This window comes from Podarcis muralis, chromosome 17 (assembly GCF_964188315.1).
Source record: "Podarcis muralis chromosome 17, rPodMur119.hap1.1, whole genome shotgun sequence".
In the NCBI taxonomy this organism is placed as follows: Eukaryota; Metazoa; Chordata; class Lepidosauria; order Squamata; family Lacertidae; genus Podarcis; species Podarcis muralis.
In genome coordinates, this window is record NC_135671.1 from 6,504,367 (window position 1) to 6,523,437 (window position 19,071).

The window sequence follows — 19,071 nt, forward strand, 5'->3', positions numbered from 1 at the left end:
CCAAACACTTGCAAATTGGCCCCTGTTCTATCACTGAACCACAAGCTCTTCCCCAAAGAGACGGTTCTCTTGGTGTGTTATTCTCAGAGAGTGAGTGGCATGTACTCCTCAACAAGAGCACATGATTGAAGTTTAAAGGCCGTGTTGTGTTTATGTGGGGACTTCCAGTTCATCTCGCTCAGCCTCCCACCCTGATATTAACAATGCCTCTTGTGTCTCTGCCCTGTAAGTACTGTTGAGATCACATGATCCCTTCCTCTCTCTGATAATAGCACACCAGATCTCTGTGTGATCCTCGATGCTGTATTCTGTTCTGCAGGAGATGCCTGTTTCATAAGTCAGAGAAGGGAGTTTTTAAACGGTATTCAACACCAAATTATAAACATGACTCACTATGACATTGGGGGATCAGGCTGAGCTGGCCTTGGCTTATGGGTTTGCCAGCTGAATTGGACTCCGCAGAGACTGCCTTTTTTTGAACTAAAAGCCAGGCTGAAAATCAGCTGGAAATGGCTCTTGAGGGATTACAAGATGGAACAGAACAGTGACATCAACTTCCCATTCCTTCTAGCAACCAGCTATGATTTATATTAAATTACTCAGCATAAGAGTTTTCGTAGAAAAAGCTTATCTGGGTGACTTTCTCTCTCTCTCTCTCTCTCTCTCTCTCTCTCTCTCTCTCTCACACACACACACACACACACACACACACACGGTTGGAAATTGAATTTCTAGCAACAGATATTAACAAATTTTCACAGATTGCTCCCCAAATGGAAGAAAATTAATGGAATGAAACAGATTCACAATTTGAATGTGAGCACGGTCTTATACATGTCTGCCCAGGGGTGAGTACCAATGAGTTCAATGAGACTTACTCTCAGGCAAGTATAGTATAGGATTGCCCTTTCTATCCATCAGCAGAGTACTTATCTGGGAGTAAGTCTGATGAGCAAAGTATATTTGACTTCTGAGTAAACATGCATGGGATCTCACCGTTAACGATGGGTGGCATTTGCTCTCGGGGAAGAAAGGATTTCTGAGGATCCCAATTCCGTCTTTAACTCCTAAAGCCTGCACTTCTCTCTGAAGCCCTTAACCTCAGAAAAGATTGTCACATCTCTCTTTGGCATGTGTGTTATCCATTGATGCTCCTCCACCTGCTGCTCCCAAGGGGCTCAGGATTCTGCGTCTGCAGTGCTTCCAGCCTCTGCCAAAGGAAGGAGTGAGGATGAATTATAGATAACTGCTAATTGCCAATGTGTGAATGTGTGAACTCCCTAGATGCCGCTGCTTTCCTCAAACTTCTCATATAAAGTGCAGAGCAGTGACGAAGCACTTGCATGACTTCACTCTAATCCCTCAGGAACCTTCAAGCAGTGAGAAGATCAGGAGAAACTTCTCTGAACCTGTGCATTGATGATCAATCTTCTTCTCTGGCGATCACTCATAGCCGAGTAAGATTGTCTTCCATGAACACGGTCTTAACATGGAGTCCATAAGTGACTGTGGAGGCCAATTCTGGATCCACACGTCCTTCCACAGTGGGGACATAGGTTTCTGGGTGGGAGTTGATCACAATGAGGGTTTGCCAATCGTGCCTTCCTCTTAGCATGTTTCTCCCTTGCGTCCTGAGTTCGAGCGTCTTCAAAGCCCATGACACCTTTGGTAAAGGCTGTTCTCCAATTGGAGTGTTCGCAGGCGAGTGTTTCCCAGTCGTCGGTGTTTATACTACATTTTGTTTTTTTTTAGATTTGCCTTTAGACAGTCTTTAAACCTCTTTTGTTGACCACCAGCATTACACTTTCCATTTTTAAATTTGGAATAGAGTAGTTGCTTTGGAAGACGATCATCAGACATCCACACAACATGACCAGTTCAACAAAGTTGATGTTGAAGAATCCTTGCTTCGACACTGGTGATCTTTGCTTCTTCCAGTACACGGGCATGAGTTCGCCTGTCTTCCCAAGTGATGTGTAAAGTTTTTCGGAGACATCGTCGATGGAATCTTTCGAGGAGTTGGAGATGGTGTTTATAAGTGGTCCACATTTCACAAGCAGGCAGTAAGGTTGGCAGTACAATAGCTTTGCAAGCAAGCATTTTGGTTTCTCTGCAAATGTCCCGGTCCTCAAGCACTCTGTACTTCAATTGGGAGAAAGCTGCACTTGCAGATGATGATCAGTCTAAGGGGTTGGGTCTACTCTCTCTGTATTGTCCTTCTTAAGTCTCACACTGGGAGAAGCAAGGGAGGAGCTTGATTCTCCCCTACCAAGCACTTGCCTCTCCTTTCCTGGGAAGGTTCACAGCAGAGAAACAAGAGTGGCGAATGACACTCACCTCTTGCTGGGGCAGCGCCAACTACTGGCACCTTTTGGCAGTTGCTGGGTCCTGTGTGCCCCAGCAGGGCCCACTCACCTGTTTGCACATTTCCACAGTTGTTCCTCCTCTTCCTCTTCATTGAATTTATATACTGGGGGTGGTGGTGGTCCTCAGGGCACTTCACAGAATAAAATTGAGATACAAAACCACAAAATACATAATAAAAATAAAAACAACAACCCAATTGCTCCCCTTCCCCCCAAAAAACATAAATTCCCCCCAAAAAACATAAATATTATTTATTGAATTTATATTGAATTTGGGTTTATCTGGCAGCAGTGGCTGAGTCTGGAAAGCAGCGGTCATTAAAATTTTATTTTTTGATATTTATCTAACAAAATTTATATGCCGTTACCGGGTAGGTGACTTTAAACTGGTTCAAAAAGGAAAATGGAAAATATCAATACAAGTTAACATAAATGTTTGAACTGTAAATGAAACATGCAGTTGCAAAACATGTGTACGTAATCACTTCCATCTGCAACTGCGCTGCAGAATTCATCACTAGATGTAGTTGGTTTCCCCACAATGCCCTGCAACCCTGGAACTCCAGGGCATTTTGTGGGAAATTTAAATGGCTGTGGTATCTGAGACTCGGCTGCTGCTACCAAGTCAGCCAGCAGCCTGAGAAACACTGACCAAGCAGTCCCACTGGGAGGTATAGCTTTGAGAATGACCTGAAACCTGGAATCAGCTGTACTATCTTTTTTTTTTTTTGTATATAATTTTTATTAAATTTTCTGTTTTACAATTTAAAATACTCATCTTTACATCCTTAAGACATCTATGACTTCTCTTCTTCTCTTTCCATGGTTCATTTTACATATCATAAATCCCTACATATTTTACAAAAACTATACCATTCATTATTCCATTATTGCATCCATCAAAACTTATTTACACTGTTGAATTTAATGCTGCCGGTGTTTTCAGCTGTACACAGTTATTTCCCATATATTCAATAAACATTTTCCAATCTTCTCTAAATGCATGTTCTTCTTGTTCTCTTCTTCTGCAAGCTGCGCATATTTTGTCAATGTAAGTGTTAGATAGTGGGTAGACATAGCAGACAACGCAGCGATTTCTCCAAAGCAGCTCTTTATTTGTAAGCTGGAACAGAACTGAACAGCAAACAGCTCAGCCGGCCTGCTTTTATAGGCAGCCGGCTGTCAACATTGTAGCAACAACAACCCAGGTTTTCCCACCTAAAGTAACTGACGTGGACCTGAGTGAAAACTATATACCGTACATGATACTCCCGGTGGCTGGGGTGAGAACTTCAATACATAACAGTAAGTTCTTTGGTTGGAACTTCGCTTGTTTTCCATTTTTGGGCTAACAAAACAAGGGCCACAGTAGTAGCATACACAAATAACATTTTTTGACACCTGGGAATTTCAGTCTGAATTATCCCCAACAGAAAGGACTGGTTTTTTTGGGAAAGTACTTTTAAACATTTTTTTCAATTTATTATGGATCTTTTCCCAATACTCTTTCGCCCTTTTACAAGTCCACCACATATGAAAGAACGTTCCCTCCATCTCTTTGCATCTCCAGCACTAGTCTGATTCAGTCTTACACGTCTTAGCAAACCTACTTGGAGTTAAATACCAGCTGTAAATCATTTCCAAGTAGTTGTCCTTCAAAGAGTAACATGCTGTAAACTTCAAGTCAGTTTTCCAGAGTTTACCCCAGAGGTTAAAATCTGTATTGTGTCCTATATCTATTGCCCAAATCAGCTGTACTTTCCGCTCCCGTTTGAAAGCTGTGATTTGGGTGCCAGGCTATGACCCAGAAACCTCTACCTTCAACCCTCCACTGGACAATGCTTGGCATCAGTTGCCACCACCCAAATGATCCTGTCTGACTAAAAACAAGAAGTGCGGCTCAAACATTCACAGGTGCTACAATGCATAGCTGTCAACTTACAGATTTGAAAATAAGGGACCAGCAGCCTTGAAAATAAGGGACCAGCAGCCACACTAAGGGACCTGCAGCCTCACCTGTTCCAGGCACTCCAGTCTTCCTGTCCTCCTGCAGTCTGGTCAAACTCATGCTGGTAGCTTCGAGAACACTGTCCAACCAACTTTGTAACCAGAGGTTCAACTGAATAGAATCTGAATCACATGCACCACAAGGCCTATGCAGCCTCAACTTAAGATGGCTCCCCGCTCTGGCTTTGCACTGCAAAGTTTGCAGCAGCACATGCAACAAAATGGCATCCAGCAATCAAAAACCTCCTCAGCTTGCATTAACTAGCCACACACAAGGCATGCAAGCTTCACCCCCCCGTCGTTCTTAGACTTCTTATTGGGTGAGCAACACAGCCAAGCAACACAGTTGGAGCCTCCCTCCTTCCTGGCCGGCAGGGAGGGAGGGAGAGGAGCTGCTTCCTTTGAAATTCAAGGAACATCATTTAAGGGACATTTTAGGGACATCTATCAATAAGGGACAGCAGCGGGACATGGCACTGGAATAAGGGACTGTCCCTTCAAATAAGGGACACTTGACAGCTATGCTACAATGTGGGTTTGCCATTATTCTGCCTTGTGCCATTGGGATTTACATTCCTGTTGGACATACATGGCTACCTGAAATTGTGCCAATATGTGGTCGCACAGGGAGCCAGAATGAAGGAATGACCAAGTATGCTGTCTTGAGAAGGGGACACGGGCTTAATTCCATGCAATGGCAGATGTTGTCTTAAGCCAGAAACGACGGCTGCTCCGTTTAATCAGGTTACTGGCTGCAAGCAGCCAAAACAAAATCCACATTGCACCGCAATTGAATTACACCCCTGTTGTGATGCCTAGTGGCAATCACAGTGGGACATGCATCTATCCTGCTGTGGGTGATTTGTGATCAAGGTCACACGCATTAGGGGATTGCCTCTCAACCTGCTCTCGTGCGAAACGGGCCCTTTTAACAGATGGACAACCAGGTATCACAGTTTTCCACCTGCGCCTGAATGCTGCTTCTTACAGGTTTTGAATTCCTGGGTAGCCTGGCCAAGCTAGGGCCATTAAGGGAAGACGGGACTTGGGTGGCGCTGTGGTCTAAACCACAGAGCCTCTTGGGCTTGCCGATCAGAAGGCTGGCAGTTCGAATCCCCGTGACGGGGTGAGCTCCCGTTGCTCTGTCCCAGCTCCTGCCAACCTGGCAGTTCGAAAGCATGCCACTGCAAGTGGATAAACAGATACTGTAGCAGCAGGAAGGTAAACGGCATTTTCATGTGCTCTGGTTTCTGTCACGGTGTTCTGTTGCGCCAGAAGCGGTTTAGTCATGCTGGCCACATGACCCGGAAAGTTGTCTGTGGACAAACACTGGCTCCTTCAGCTTGAAAGCAAGATGAGCGCTGCAACCCCATAGCTGCCTTTGACTGTACTTAACCACCCGGGGGGGGGGGGTCCTTTACCTTATTATTAATTATTATTATTATTATTATTATTATTATTATTATTATTATTATTATTGTCAGAGCTGCCTCAGGTCCCAGCTCACAGAGGACCAACGCCAGTCCGTTGTTATATAAAATAGTCTTTATTGAAGTTCAATTTCTCATTTACAGCCACGGCGCGCAGCTCTACGTCTTAAACCCTAGACCGCCGAAGCTCTGTCTGAGTCTCCTCCCCCCAGACACCAGTTTAAGACCCTAGCCTTGCTCCACCTCTTCCTCTGCTCTTTCCTCCTCTGGGTCCGCCTGTCCGCTGGGATCTTGCCCTTCCTAGACTCTTCTGACGCTGAGTCCCCTGAGTCTTCCCCCTGCCTCCGGTGTGCTTTAGGACCTGGCTCCCAATCCGGGCTTTCTGCTGTCCCGCGCGCCTGTACATTTGAACTTGGCGCGCGCACCCAGCCTGCCACCTTCCTTCTGACCGTTATACTGCTCCTGTCGCTGCTTCCCTCTTCGGGGATGCTAGCTGGGCCTGACCCCTCCTCCCTGCTTGCCGGAGGAGACGCTGACTCTGACCTATGGGGCTCTTCCCCCCCCACTACGCTCTGGTGGGGAAGCTGGCCCTGATTTCCAGCTGCTGCTTTGGGAGTCTCCGCTGGCCCCCTGCTTCTGGTGTGTCCCCCCTGGGACCCCCCTTGCCCTGGCCATCGGCGCCCCCTTCTGGGAATCTTCTGATTCACTGGAGAGGCTCATGGAATCTCTCGGGTCACTGTCATTCTGCCCTCCGCTGCCCTCAGATTCCTCCCCCTCGCTCTCCATTTCCTCTCTCCCCTGTGCCTCTGCTCCTGAGCCCCTGACAATTATCATTATTATTATAGAGGGCCATTGAGGGCCTGTTGCCGGTGCAAGAGAACTCCTTCCCCCCTTGCCCTGAAGTGTGGACAGAGACAGAGGTTTGAAAGGTTGACAAGGTGACGGGGTGTATATTTGAGGTGACAGGAAAAGGAAGTCTGTTCTGGGAGTAAGAGTTGCTGGAAAGAAGAGGCAGGAAGAAGAGCTGAGGTCCATTTGGGGCAGGCTGGCTGAAGGCTGCCTGTGCTGCTGCCTGTGCTGCTGCCTCTTGAAATGCCCATGCTGTACGACCTGGATTTCTTCCATGCAGACTGAAGGTGCAAATAGGCAAATAAACCATATTTCTTAAAGCCATGGCAGTCTCCACAGTGTCTTCCATCCCCCAAAGGGATGGGCGCCTGGGACCCCATGGGCTTTTGCCACCGCTCGGCAGAAAGACGGGCAGACACCTGACTTTTGCAGCAATACTACTCCTTGCCTTTGGACTACTCCATCAATTTGCTCGTGACATGTTTCATCTCTCTATTGAGGGACGATTTCCAATCATCGTGGGAAAGGGAGGTCATTAACGAGGTTCAATCCTGCGGATTGTCTCACCTTTACTTTGAGTCTATGACGTACAATCAAGCTAGAGCTGTGATCTCCCGGAGACTGAGTGACATTTCCAGACAAGAGGACATAGCCCAGGTAAAACCAGGGATGTTCCTAGGGGACCAGATTTATCGGACCATACCAGCCCCCTGCCTTGCAGAAATCCACTATGTGGAATACCGCAGACTTCTTACAGCGGCTAGATTAAATGTCCTTGACTCTGCGATATTGTGGGGAAGGTACAGGGGAGTACCATACGCCCAGAGAACCTGTCATTGTGCCAGGGGTGTGGTTGAGTCCACCGAACACATTCTCTTGACTTGCCCTTCTTATGCAGAGCTTAGACAAAATTTTATAGACCCACTCCTATGTCAATTTAGCTTCCTACCCGGAGAAAACCAGGTTATATACTTGCTGAATAATGTCACTAGAGCTATACCTTCCTTGGTGGCCAAATTTCTTTTTTTAGCTTTTAAGCGTCGCAAGACTATAATTGACTGTATTGATATGGGGCTATCTGTTTAGCCCATTTTAGTGTTGGCTAAGTTCTAAAATCTTCCTGGATGTTTTAACTGTGTATTGACAAATGTACTTTTTTTTCTGACTGACGGTCGAATAAAAGGTTGATGATGATGATGTTTCATCTCTCTGTAGCTTTTGGGAACAGGAGCAAACTGAGTCACTTAGGCAAGTGCTGCCATAGACTGGCAAAATGAGTTTCTAACAGAGAATAAGGGAGGGCAGAGGATCTGGTCTGCATGTGGAAAGCCCCAGGTTCACCCTCGGTGTCTCTAAGTAGGATGGGGAAAGTCTCCTGTCTGGGAGCTGTTGGACATACATGGCTCGGTGTCTCTAAGTAGGATGTCTCTAAGTAGGATGGGGAAAGTCTCCTGTCTGGGAGCTGTTGCCAGTCAGTGCAGAATACTGGGCCATTGGTCTGACTCAGGGTAAGGCCACTTCCTATGTTCCTGTGAGTCTTAAGAACATGGGAGGGTGTGGCAGATATTCACAGGAAGGTCCACGGAGGAGAGTTCAGATTGTACCAAGACCTGCTGGAACAACCAGCACAACAGCAGCTAATGCCCCATTTCCCAGAAATGAATCTCTACCACTGTTGATATTAAGGATACCTAGTGTCACGGTCCGGTTCAGGGTCAATCGAAGTCCTGGCTGGGGACGTCTGGACCGGGGGCAAGATGGCGGGGTGGGAGCAGGAACGGGAGTCCAGAAGCCAGGAGTCAGAAAGCCAAGAGTCTGAGGGTCAGAGAGCCGGGAGTCAATGGCAGAATCCGAGACCAGGGAGAAGAGTCGGCGGAAGAAGATTGGAAAAAGTTTAAAGTCTACTTACAGAAATACTGTAAAATTAATGAATGTTAGAATGATGTTGGATAAGAAGTTAAGTGGTTTTTAGCTATAATGCTATAAAGGAATATGAAAAAATGGATTATTAACAGGTAAAAACTTAATGTTAAAATATTCTAAGATTAAAGACTAGGACAAACAAAGAGGGAAAGGATTTACTGAACTAACAAATTGAACTGGAAGACAAAAAAGGGAGGTGTGAGGAGGTCCGGGAAACAAGCAAATGAAAGATAAGTAATGGAAAGATGGAATTGTTTTTAACTATTTTTATTTTGTATTTTTCTTTTTTCATTTTGTAATATTTTGAAAATCTTAATAAATATCTTTTTTTTTAAAAAAAAGGGGAGTCAAGAAGCCAAGGGTCCGAGGGTCAGGAAGCAAGGAGTCACGAAGTCAGGGGTCCAGGGATCAAGAAGCAGGGAGTCAAGAAGCCGAAGTTCAAGGATCAGGAATCAAGAAGCCAAAGGCAGGAAGTGTGTTGCTGTGGCAAAGAGCCAAAGGCAAAATGCTGACCTTATATCCCTTCCCGGCTCTTGCCACCAGGTGCTGTGAGTTACCAATCAGCCTCACCTGTGTGACCGCGCCTTGCCTCTCCAGAACAAACTTAGGAAGGCCCCAGTCCTGCAGAGTCCTATTGGTCACAGGGCCTGGCTTCTGCACACACACCTGACACCTAGTTCCTCTTCCCTCCTGTTTTTCACCTACCAAGGAACCTGTGTGTTTTGCCTAGGGATGGAGGCAGACCTGGGAAACAGGTGGGTTTTGCATTTCCAGGTGGCGATAATGATAATAAAATGATGGAAGTGATGATAATGAAAGCAAAACAGACACAATAGGTCCGTTTACACAGCATGCAAAGGATTGCCACCTTTTAAGCTGCATCGTCAGTGCAGCCATTCATCATGCCATCAGGGAAAATGAATAGGTTATTTAGGGGCTTAATTTGACTAGTGTATAATCACAGCTATCTGGTCTCATTATTTAAATCTATTAAAGACAGAGCTGGAAAATCGATGACTAATGCCTTCATTCAAGGGTCCTTCAGCCCATGTCATTTCTCCAGGGATTGCATAATTTGCTCAATCATACACACACACACACACACACACACACGTACATTTGGCTGAGTGTGACTGGCCCATTGAGATTCCCGGCTAAGTGGAAATTTGAACTCTAGTCTCCCAAGGTCCTTGTCCAGCCCTCTAACAACTACACCACACTGCATCAGACTGTTGCATTTTATTAATTTCTGTTTTGTACAGAAACCGGCTGCTCTGAAGGACTTCAACAACTAGCTTAAGGTTGCAGAGAGGATGATGATTTGGAGTAGATGTTTAGAGCATAGTGATGTGAAATCTGGGTCTGCATGAATACTGACAACTTTCCCTGCCCTCGTTTCTCCACTTCATCCCAGCTTGAATTACACATCTGATTTCCACCAGGGCAGTTCAGGGTGAAGAACCATAGAAAAAGTTACCAATTTTAAATCTAACAAGAGAACGACCCCTGCTGGCAGCGTAATAATTATTTCCATGCAGAATAGTACAAAAAAAAAAAAAAAAAAAAGCATGCCTGTTCCTTTTGCCATCATTTCAACCTCTGCAGCTGCTGGTAGTTCTAGAAGGCTCAGATGATATTATTATTATTATTATTATTATTATTATTATTATTATTATTTTATTGGGTACTTCCTCCCCCCCTCCAAATGTGATTTACATGAACAAGGATAAAACAGCCCAATACACACAAATAATATGTACAAGAACAGATCCTGTTCTACTGTACCCCTCTAAAATCAAGATCCAAAGGCTGGTGTGAATTTGAATGTTTTGCCTGGCACCTAAGAGCAGCTAGTGAGGGCACCAGGTGTGCCTCCCTGGGGAGAGCACTCCAAAAATGGGAGGGGGGGACCACTGAAAAGGCCCATTCTTGTGTCACCAATCTCTACACCTTTCTTGGAGGGAGGCACACACAATAGGCCTGAAGTGAAAACAAAGGTATTGGATTCATCTGAGCCTCCTTTCCCCTTCCTCTTCTCCTCTGGTGGGAGTGTTGATGTGCCTGCCACCCTGCCTGACAAGTGCAAGTGCCTGGACAAATTACCCCTGTTGCCTCCCCTCTGAAAGGCAACAGCACAGAGAAGTGTCCCGAAAATAAAACAATTCCCACAACAGAGCAGGATGCATCTGACAAAACCCTCTTTGAGAGTTTATGCTGTAATAAACACACGTCTGTGAGTGCCCCGGCTGCAAGACTCTGCAGTTTCTGCCATGTTTAGAAAGACGTTGCTTTTTTGTGTGTTTGCAGAGTGAACAGACTTTCACCCAGTCACAATTTATGAGTTTCTTCATTTGTTTTGCCCCACCCCACCCAGGAAGAAGCTTTCAATGCCTGTCCAGGGAGGGGAAAAGAGGTTTGAGGAACTAGGAAATGGGTGTCCTCCATTAATTAAAAGTCCATGCAGCTAAGACATGGAAAAAAATTAGTGTGACACCTGTTGGAAATACTCAATGAAGCTTCATTCTTCTTCTTTGCAAACAACTGTTCTTCATTCTTCTTCTTCAACACCACTGCTATTTGAAAGGTGCTCTGGGAGCCAGAAGAGCAGGGCAAAAGTCTTTTAAAAAACAAAAAACAAGAGCAATCACACACACACACACACAATTTTTATTAAATCTTCTGTTTTGCAATTTAAAATACTCATTTTACAGCCTTAAGATACTGACTTCCCTTCTTCTTTCCATGGTTCATTTTACATTTCACATATTTGACAAAAACTATATACCATTGTTCTGTATGTTAACATAACATAACATAGAGGAAGCGCTCTTTGATCTGATGTGATATAAATATTTGCATTCTGCTTTTCCATCTACAAATGTTCAGCTGAAAGCGGCTCACAATAATCCGTGGTTGACATCCGATTGTCTCAGGAGACAGTGGAAGAGTGCACCTTTTTGGGTGAAGTAAAACTGCCGGACATCTACAGCGCCTGCTGCGGCTGTAGAGTCAGATACAGGAGAAAGGTGTTTTGTCGCAGCTGGGGTTGCACTGCTACAGACAAACCAGTGTCTCTTCTCTATGGTTATTCCTCCTCTGGTCCCTGTTATGGATGCACAACTTGACTGCCCGTCTCCAATGCTTGGAGTTTGTTTCCCCTTTCTCTCTCTCTCTCTCTCCCTCTCTCTCTCTCTCTCTCTCTCACACACACACACACACACACACACTGTCCTGGATTTCCCTCCTCCCCTTTGTGGGTCCTATTGTTAGTCCTTTCCTCCTGCATCTTTTATAATAATCTTTTATGTAAACTCCATTATACCCAAAATTCACCATTAAACAACAAGTGTTATTTCAACCCTGCTAACGATTTCAACTGTTTCATTGGTTTTCAAGGTAAAGTACAAGTTTTCCCCATTCCTTATAAAAATTTCGGCCTCCCAAAAGACGATTAATGCAATTCAGTGGAGTCACAGCAATCCAAAATGTTGTTTCCTCGGATTTAATAGGGCTTTTTATAAGTAAGGTCCGTATAGTTAAAGCCATGGTTTTCCCAGTAGTGATGTATGGAAGTGAGAGCTGGACCATCAAGAAGGCTGATCGCCGAAGAATTGATGCTTTTGAATTATGGTGCTGGAGAAGACTCTTGAGAGTCCCATGGACTGCAAGAAGATCAAACGCATCCATTCTTAAGGAAATCAGCCCTGAGTGCTCACTGGAAGGACAGATCCTGAAGCTGAGACTCCAATGCTTTGGCCATCTCATGAGAAGAGAAGGCTCCCTGGAGAAGACACTGATGCTGGGAAAGATGGAGGGCACAAGGAGAAGGGGATGACAGAGGACGAGATGGTTGGAGAGTGTTCTCGAAGCTACCAGCATGAGTTTGACCAAACTGCGGGAGGCAGTGGAAGACAGGAGTGCCTGGTGTGCTCTGGTCCAGGGGGTCACGAAGAGCCAGACACGACTAAACGACTAAACAACAACAACAACAATACTTCTAAGTAGACATGGCTAAGGGCTGCCCTTCATGCAAACCTAAAATAATAATAAAAATCCCCACTCAAGTAGCATCGCTCCATCTTCTTATGGCTCGTGACGCTGCTACTACTTTCCCCGTTCTTTGCTTGGTTCTGGTGGAAGAAAGGAAGCTTGTCCCTAGCGACGACCCGTAGACAGCACAAGCCAACCGTGGGGAAGGAGGTTTGTCCCTAGCGGGCACCCGTACAAGGAGAGCGGTGCAGCGGAGGGGAAGGAAGCCTGTCCCTAGCGGCGACCCGTAGAGGGCGCTAGGCAACTGTGGGGGAAGGAGGTTTGTCCCTAGCGGGCACCCGTACAGGAAATCGGCGCAGGCGCGGTGGGCGGGAACAGGAAGGCCCTTTCCGGCGCGAGTTCTAGCCAGCGGCCTTTCGCTCCAGCCGAGCCGGGAGGGGAGACGCTCGCCTGAGGGACGCGGTGGTGCGGGAGGCCATGTTCCGCATCGAGGGCCTGGGGCCCAAGCTGGACCCGGAGGAGCTGAAGCGGAAGATGCGCGAGGACGTCCTCTCCTCCGTGCGCACCTTCCTCATCTACGTGGTCGCGCTGCGCATCAGTGAGTGGCGGGCGGGCGGGCGGGCGAGGGGGGAGAGGCCTTGGGGGCCAGGGCCGAGGGCCTTGCGAGGCGCCGCCGTGGGGACAGCGAGGGCAGGCGGAGGCAGGGCCGGCCCAAGACGGGTTGGCGCCTGCCAAAGCCTGCAGCTGCCGGTCCTGGTTTGTCTAGGGAGGGAGTTCCAAAGAGCAGCCCAGCCAAGGCCTTTTCATCATCTCACTTTCCACACACACAAGGAGTCACCATTGGGTGCAGTTACCCACAGAGCCCAGGACTTGCCGATCAGAAGGTCGGTGGTTCGAATCCCTGCGACGGGGTGAGCTCTCCTGCTCCTGCCAACCTAGCAGTTCGAAAGCACACCAGTGCAAGTAGATAAATAGGTACCACTCCGGCGGGAAGGTAAACAGCGTTTTTGTGCACTGCTCTGGTTTGCCAGAAGAGGCTTAGTCATTCTGGCCACATGCTGGAAGCTGTACACCGGCTCCCTCGGCCAATAAAGCGAGATGAGCGCCGCGAACCCAGAGTCGTCCGCGACTGGACTTATGGTCAGGGGTCCCTTTACCTTTTACCTACAGTGTGGGGCGCTGGTGGCGCTGTGGGTTAAACCACAGAGCCTAGGGCTTTCCAATCAGAAGGTTGGCGGTTCCAATCCCCACAACAGGGTGAGCTCCCGTAGTTCTTTCCCAGCTCCTGCCAACCCAGCAGTTCGAAAGCACATCAAAGTGCAAGTAGATAAATAGGTACCGCTCCAGCGGGAAGGTAAACAGTGTTTCTGTGCGCTGCTCTGGTTCGCCAGAAGCGGCTTAGTCATGCTGGCCACATGACCTGGAAGCTGTATGCCGGCTCCCTCGGCCAATAAAGCGAGATGAGCGCTGCAACCCCAGAGTTGTCCGCGACTGGACCTAATGGTCAGGGGTACCTTTACCGTTACCTACAGTGTGCTGTAGGTAAAGGGAAGCGGGGGTGGTAGTCAGATGTACCTAAATGGAAAGGACATTTCATTCTGTGTTATTATTATTTATTGAATTTCTATATCGCCCTATATCCAGAGGTCTCAGGCTGTTCACAGAATAAAATCAAGATAAAAAACTACAAAATACATAATAAAAACCCAGTAAACCCCCCCCCCAACACACATTTTAAAAGGGCATCGGATGTAAATCAAATCAACCAAAGGTCTGGTTAAAGAGGAACGTTTTTGCCTGGTGCCTAAAGGTGTGTAATAAATTACGTGTTCCCCATAAATTGTTCCCCATAAAGTGCTGGCATACAAATGACTAGCTCCACAGCAGTGCAAGTGGAACGTCTGTGTGACCTTCTGGATGCAAGAGGGAATGCTGCATGGTGCGAAAACCAAACTGCTGCTGTTTTAAGAGAGCTCCCCTTATGGCACACCACTTCTTGGAGACGAGATTTTCACTCCACCTTGTAGATCCAAGATGCGACTGAATGTAATTCATGTGGCAGATGCGTCTCCAAACTTCAAAACTCCCAAAGCTCAATTCTACAAAGAATTGCTGGAAATAATAGGAATGAAAATCTCGTTAGAGCCACACACACTTAGCTTAACTCCTTTTTCTTTCTGGGTCTCTGAAGCCAGACAGTGGGCAAGACGTGATGAGAGCAGCCTTGTAGGCCAGAGATTCTCCACTGGAGTTGTAATTGTAGTGTTAAGATATGAAAATTCAAAACACAAAGTTATTTTTCATCAACTCATGGTAGGTAGGTACAAATAGTGCGCTTGTTTTTGCTGGGACGCGAAATGGAGATTCCATCGATACAGCAGTGAGACAAGAGAGTTGGGCAGCTGTATGTTGCTTGAAATTAATATATAGATTGAGTTGGAGAAGGGAAGAGCAAATATATTGAGAATGTTAGAATAATAGATTTTCTAGGAATGAAAATGTGATTGGTTAGATTGAGTATTCGAGGAGAGGGGGGAGAGATGATCTAATAGGTATATAGGAATGCTTTATGGAATAACTATCAGAAGCAACCAGTGAATATTGGGAGATGCTCAAGTTTAGAACTAATGTATAGTTCAGAAGCTTCATTTGTTCCAGCATGTGGTTGATCACATTCTGTGCCAATGCACAGTTAACTTATGGAATTCACTGCTATGTGGTTATGACTACAAACCTAGGTGGCTTTAAAAATGGGTGTATGCTTCTTTCTTCAGCTCCATTCATTTTAAAGAAGCTGGAAAGCATATGAAAACAAAAGAGCATAAAGGACGCACTGAATGGAAGACCCAGGCGGACAGTGGTTGCTCTCCCATTGAATGGGCTGCGAAGAAGAGGCTGTTTCCTGACAAATGCATCCAGACATTTCCTACTGAAATATTTGGAAGATTGTAGAAGAGCCGAAGAGAGAAAGCCAATAACTGTTATTTACATGTGTCAGTATGCGGTTTCTTTATGTTCGGTACAAATTTATTGTTCTTCAGAGATTATATCAACCGATTTGGGAAAATTGTTACCTGTAAACAGAGTTCTTTGGAACAGAGCTTATCTCTGAGATGTTAATGATATGGTTATCACCAGAGTATCTCATTGTATCCTGTGCAATCTCGGTGGTTAAATCCTGAATGGCTGAAATAAAATGTGGCATATGTTCTAACATGGCATTCTACAATTACAGTCATTGTAGAGAATTTTATTCCCTTTGCAAATGTCTTTTCACATATAATGCGAGGAGGATAGTAGAAGCTTAGTGTGACTAGGCAGGAATGAAGAACAGTGAGGATAATGTTCTAGGTTTTTCAGAATGCAAAGATTTGAAAACCAATTGATGCTAAGTAGTGCCAAAGTTGGATCTGACTAGTCTTCCTCTTTGCTTAATGAATCAGAATGACATTGGAAAGAAGGCAGCAGAAAATGGTGCCGAGCAGATAAGTTCATCCCCCTCATAATTAGAAATTGGGATCCTGCAGTGAAGTTGACTGGCAAGTTGTTTCTGGGCAGACAAAAAGAAGCTATTTATATCAATATGAGGCTCATGAATGAGAGCTAGGGTTAGGCGTGACAGGGCTGGCAGCATTACTCCCCATACCACCATTGGGAACAGCCATATCACAGTGGCTTCTACGCTATTGCTTGCCGCATATGGATGGGGCCTGTGATGGCTTTTTAAACTGATTAGACAAATTCTTGGGAGATAGGTCAATTAGCAGCCAGAATACCTAAATGGAACATCCACAGGCAGAAGAGGCATACAGTGGGACCTCGGGTTACATACGCTTCAGGTTACAGACTCCGCTAACCCAGAAATAGTGCTTCAGGTTAAGAACTTTGCTTCAGGATGAGAACAGAAATTGTGCTCTGGCGGCACAGCAGCAGCAGAAGGCCCCATTAGCTAAAGTGGTGCTTCAGGTTAACAGTTTCAGGTTAAGAACGAACCTCTGGAACGAATTAAGTACTTAACCCGAGGTACCACTGTACTTTAAAAGGGCACCTGGTTCTTGGGAGACAGTTCTTGTCTTGGTGCAATTCTACAAGGCAATCCTTGAAACTATTAACAGGCTGGCAATCTTATTAGTGAGTCTTCCTTTCCCCATATCAAATAGTCAGCGATGCCAGATTTACTATAAGTGAGTTAAAAATCAATGATGTACCAATTGCTCTCCTTAACTGCGAAAAGAAATTGCTTCGTGTTTCAGTGTATGAAAGTAGCCACCAGGTGTCAGCAGCCGGTAGCTTTTTTTTTTGCAAAAATCTAGCGTGGCTGTTTTTAAATAGCTATTTCAGCTGTCGGTCATGCAGATTAGTGTAGATTTCTTTGATCAGGAATGAATCCTCTCTTTCAAGGCGTTGGAAGGAGAGAAATCACAGATCTGCTAGAAAATTGCGCCTTGTAAGCAATCACTATATTGGGAAGGAAAGCTATGCCTACATTTCTCATGCAGGCTAATGCTGAGAATGAAAAATGTGTTCTGTTTAAGCATCTGAAGATGCTATTTTGGCCCACAAGTGCTACCAGAATGACTGAATTTGCCTGAAAGTTTGTGGCAGTGTCACAGCACAATCCTATGCTTACGTGGAAGTACGCTCCATGGAATTCAATGGGACTTATTCCTAGTTAAGTGTATGTAGGATTACTTATTTTTTTTGCCTGCCCTGCTCTTCCGCCTTGCTTAAATTATGCATGATAGGTTAAAGGCATGGGAGTATGGACAACGGGGGGAAAGGTCACAATCCTTTTCTTATTTAAAGATTAAACAAAGACAACTGACAATGTACTGCCAGAAGTCAAGACAACAACAAATAGCCTTTCTTTGGGTTTACTTTCAAAGATACAAGTATTATAGTTCTACTGTTGAGATTTGTCTTTTATAGTAAATTGCAGTGAGAAGCCAGTGAGACAAGGAGAGTGTGCTCAGGTGCTGTGCTAAAACTACATCTGAGCGGCAGTACAAAGAGAGAGAAAATTAAGAGTGTAAAAAAAACAACCATGCTTTTATTGAGCATTTATTACATCATTCACTACATGCCCAGTATTAATCAGACACTCTAAGAAAAAGGTGTGCAAATTGCACCATTAATCAATAAGAATATCAAAATGGTATCTTCTAGTCTTCAGCAAGTTAAGAAAGCAAATCACTATTCCATGGGTTTCTAGTCTGCTTGGCTCTGATTCCCTCAAGAGGTAGTCAGATCACTTCATCCTAGAAGGAAGGGATGGAGGGGAAAAGACAATTATTGGGTGAGACCATTTGGAGATGCATTAAGACTACTGACCTCCACCCAAAGGTTGTGCAGCAAAATCCACTTTGAAAGTTACTTTGGCCAAATTAGAGGGCCACATTGCTACGGAAATTGTAGAAAAGCAAGTACTACTATTCACTTCTCTTTTTAACCCATTTTCTGATCGCTTTCTCTCTCAGATTGTCTCCAGGCTGTCAGTATTTTGTGGTAGGGATTAACTCAATGAGGTTTTTTTTTCAAGTCGATATGTTATGCTAGGGCCACATGACACTTTTAATTGTGCAAACCGAAAGCATCTGCATGAATCACTTGCAAAATACTGACATTCCTGGAGGCATACCTAGAAGATGGAGGTACTCAGTGCATGACAAGAATCTTTGCTCTCGGAGAATACTGCTTCCAGCAACATGATCCACTCTATTGTGGGAACAGTGCAAATAAGAAAATCGCTTTCCCTATCCTGGATTTTGGAGCATTTACATTCAAAGAATAATCTCAGTGCTCGCTTGCTGACTTGTTTTGAGCCTTATTAACCCCCTCCCATTTGATAGCCTCAAAAGGCTTTCAAAGCAGCTTGCAGTGCTGTGAAAACGCAGTAGTTGCAATAAAATCGCATTTAAATGACAAAGTCTGTCACCTGAAAGAACATGTCACAAAAAAACCCAACCTGTCAGCAATAAATTGGGAAAAACCTGTCTACATGCCCACATTTCACCATATAGAAAGCAGCTCAATAATGAACACTCCTCTCTAGGAAGGAAGTTGCACAGATGGGAGGAGAATGGAGTGCAACTGTTGTATCCACCCATTTACTTGACGGCCAAGAGGGGGGAGTTCAGAGTTGTCAAGCTTTTTTTAGGGGGGCAAGCCAACATTGTTAAGCTTTTTTGGGGCATAATCCATCAACTTAATCTGCCATTCTTCTCTGGTCAGGACTTTATCTTCTTTCCATCTCTGGGCCAAGAATCCCTCTACAATTCCTTTTACCTGTCCTCCGTAACTACACTAAGCTGCTTAAAAATGAAGCCTTTGTCTTAACCCTCCAGTCCTGGGGAAAAAACCCTTAAATACATTGGAATGAAGCATGATAGTAGACCAGGAATTTCATGGAGGTGAGCGTAGAATTCCAAGCAGGTGAGAGAGGGAGGAGGGACAGATCTCCCAGTCCATTTTGTGTGCTGGCTGCCAAGGAAAGGAAACTCATCCAT

At 45.3% G+C, this 19,071-nt stretch overlaps 2 protein-coding genes across 3 annotated transcripts in view; one reads left to right on the top strand and one right to left on the bottom strand.

The window, feature by feature from the left end:
- Window positions 1-12,914: 12,914 nt before the first annotated feature.
- Window positions 12,915-15,779, top strand: TOMM5 (translocase of outer mitochondrial membrane 5). Its single transcript, XM_028712752.2, has 2 exons — window positions 12,915-13,163; window positions 15,340-15,779. The coding sequence occupies exons 1-2, from the start codon at window positions 13,043-13,045 to the stop codon at window positions 15,372-15,374; spliced, it is 156 nt and encodes a 51-aa protein (XP_028568585.1). The 5' UTR covers window positions 12,915-13,042; the 3' UTR covers window positions 15,375-15,779.
- A 1,816-nt stretch (window positions 15,780-17,595) lies between these two features.
- Window positions 17,596-19,071, bottom strand: part of IGFBPL1 (insulin like growth factor binding protein like 1) — a 37,707-nt gene continuing 36,231 nt past the window's right edge. For both annotated transcript variants that reach the window (XM_028712691.2, XM_077920990.1), the window contains one exon: window positions 17,596-17,823. The gene's annotated coding sequence lies outside the window, so the exon portion shown is untranslated. The remainder of the gene's footprint in view (window positions 17,824-19,071) is intronic.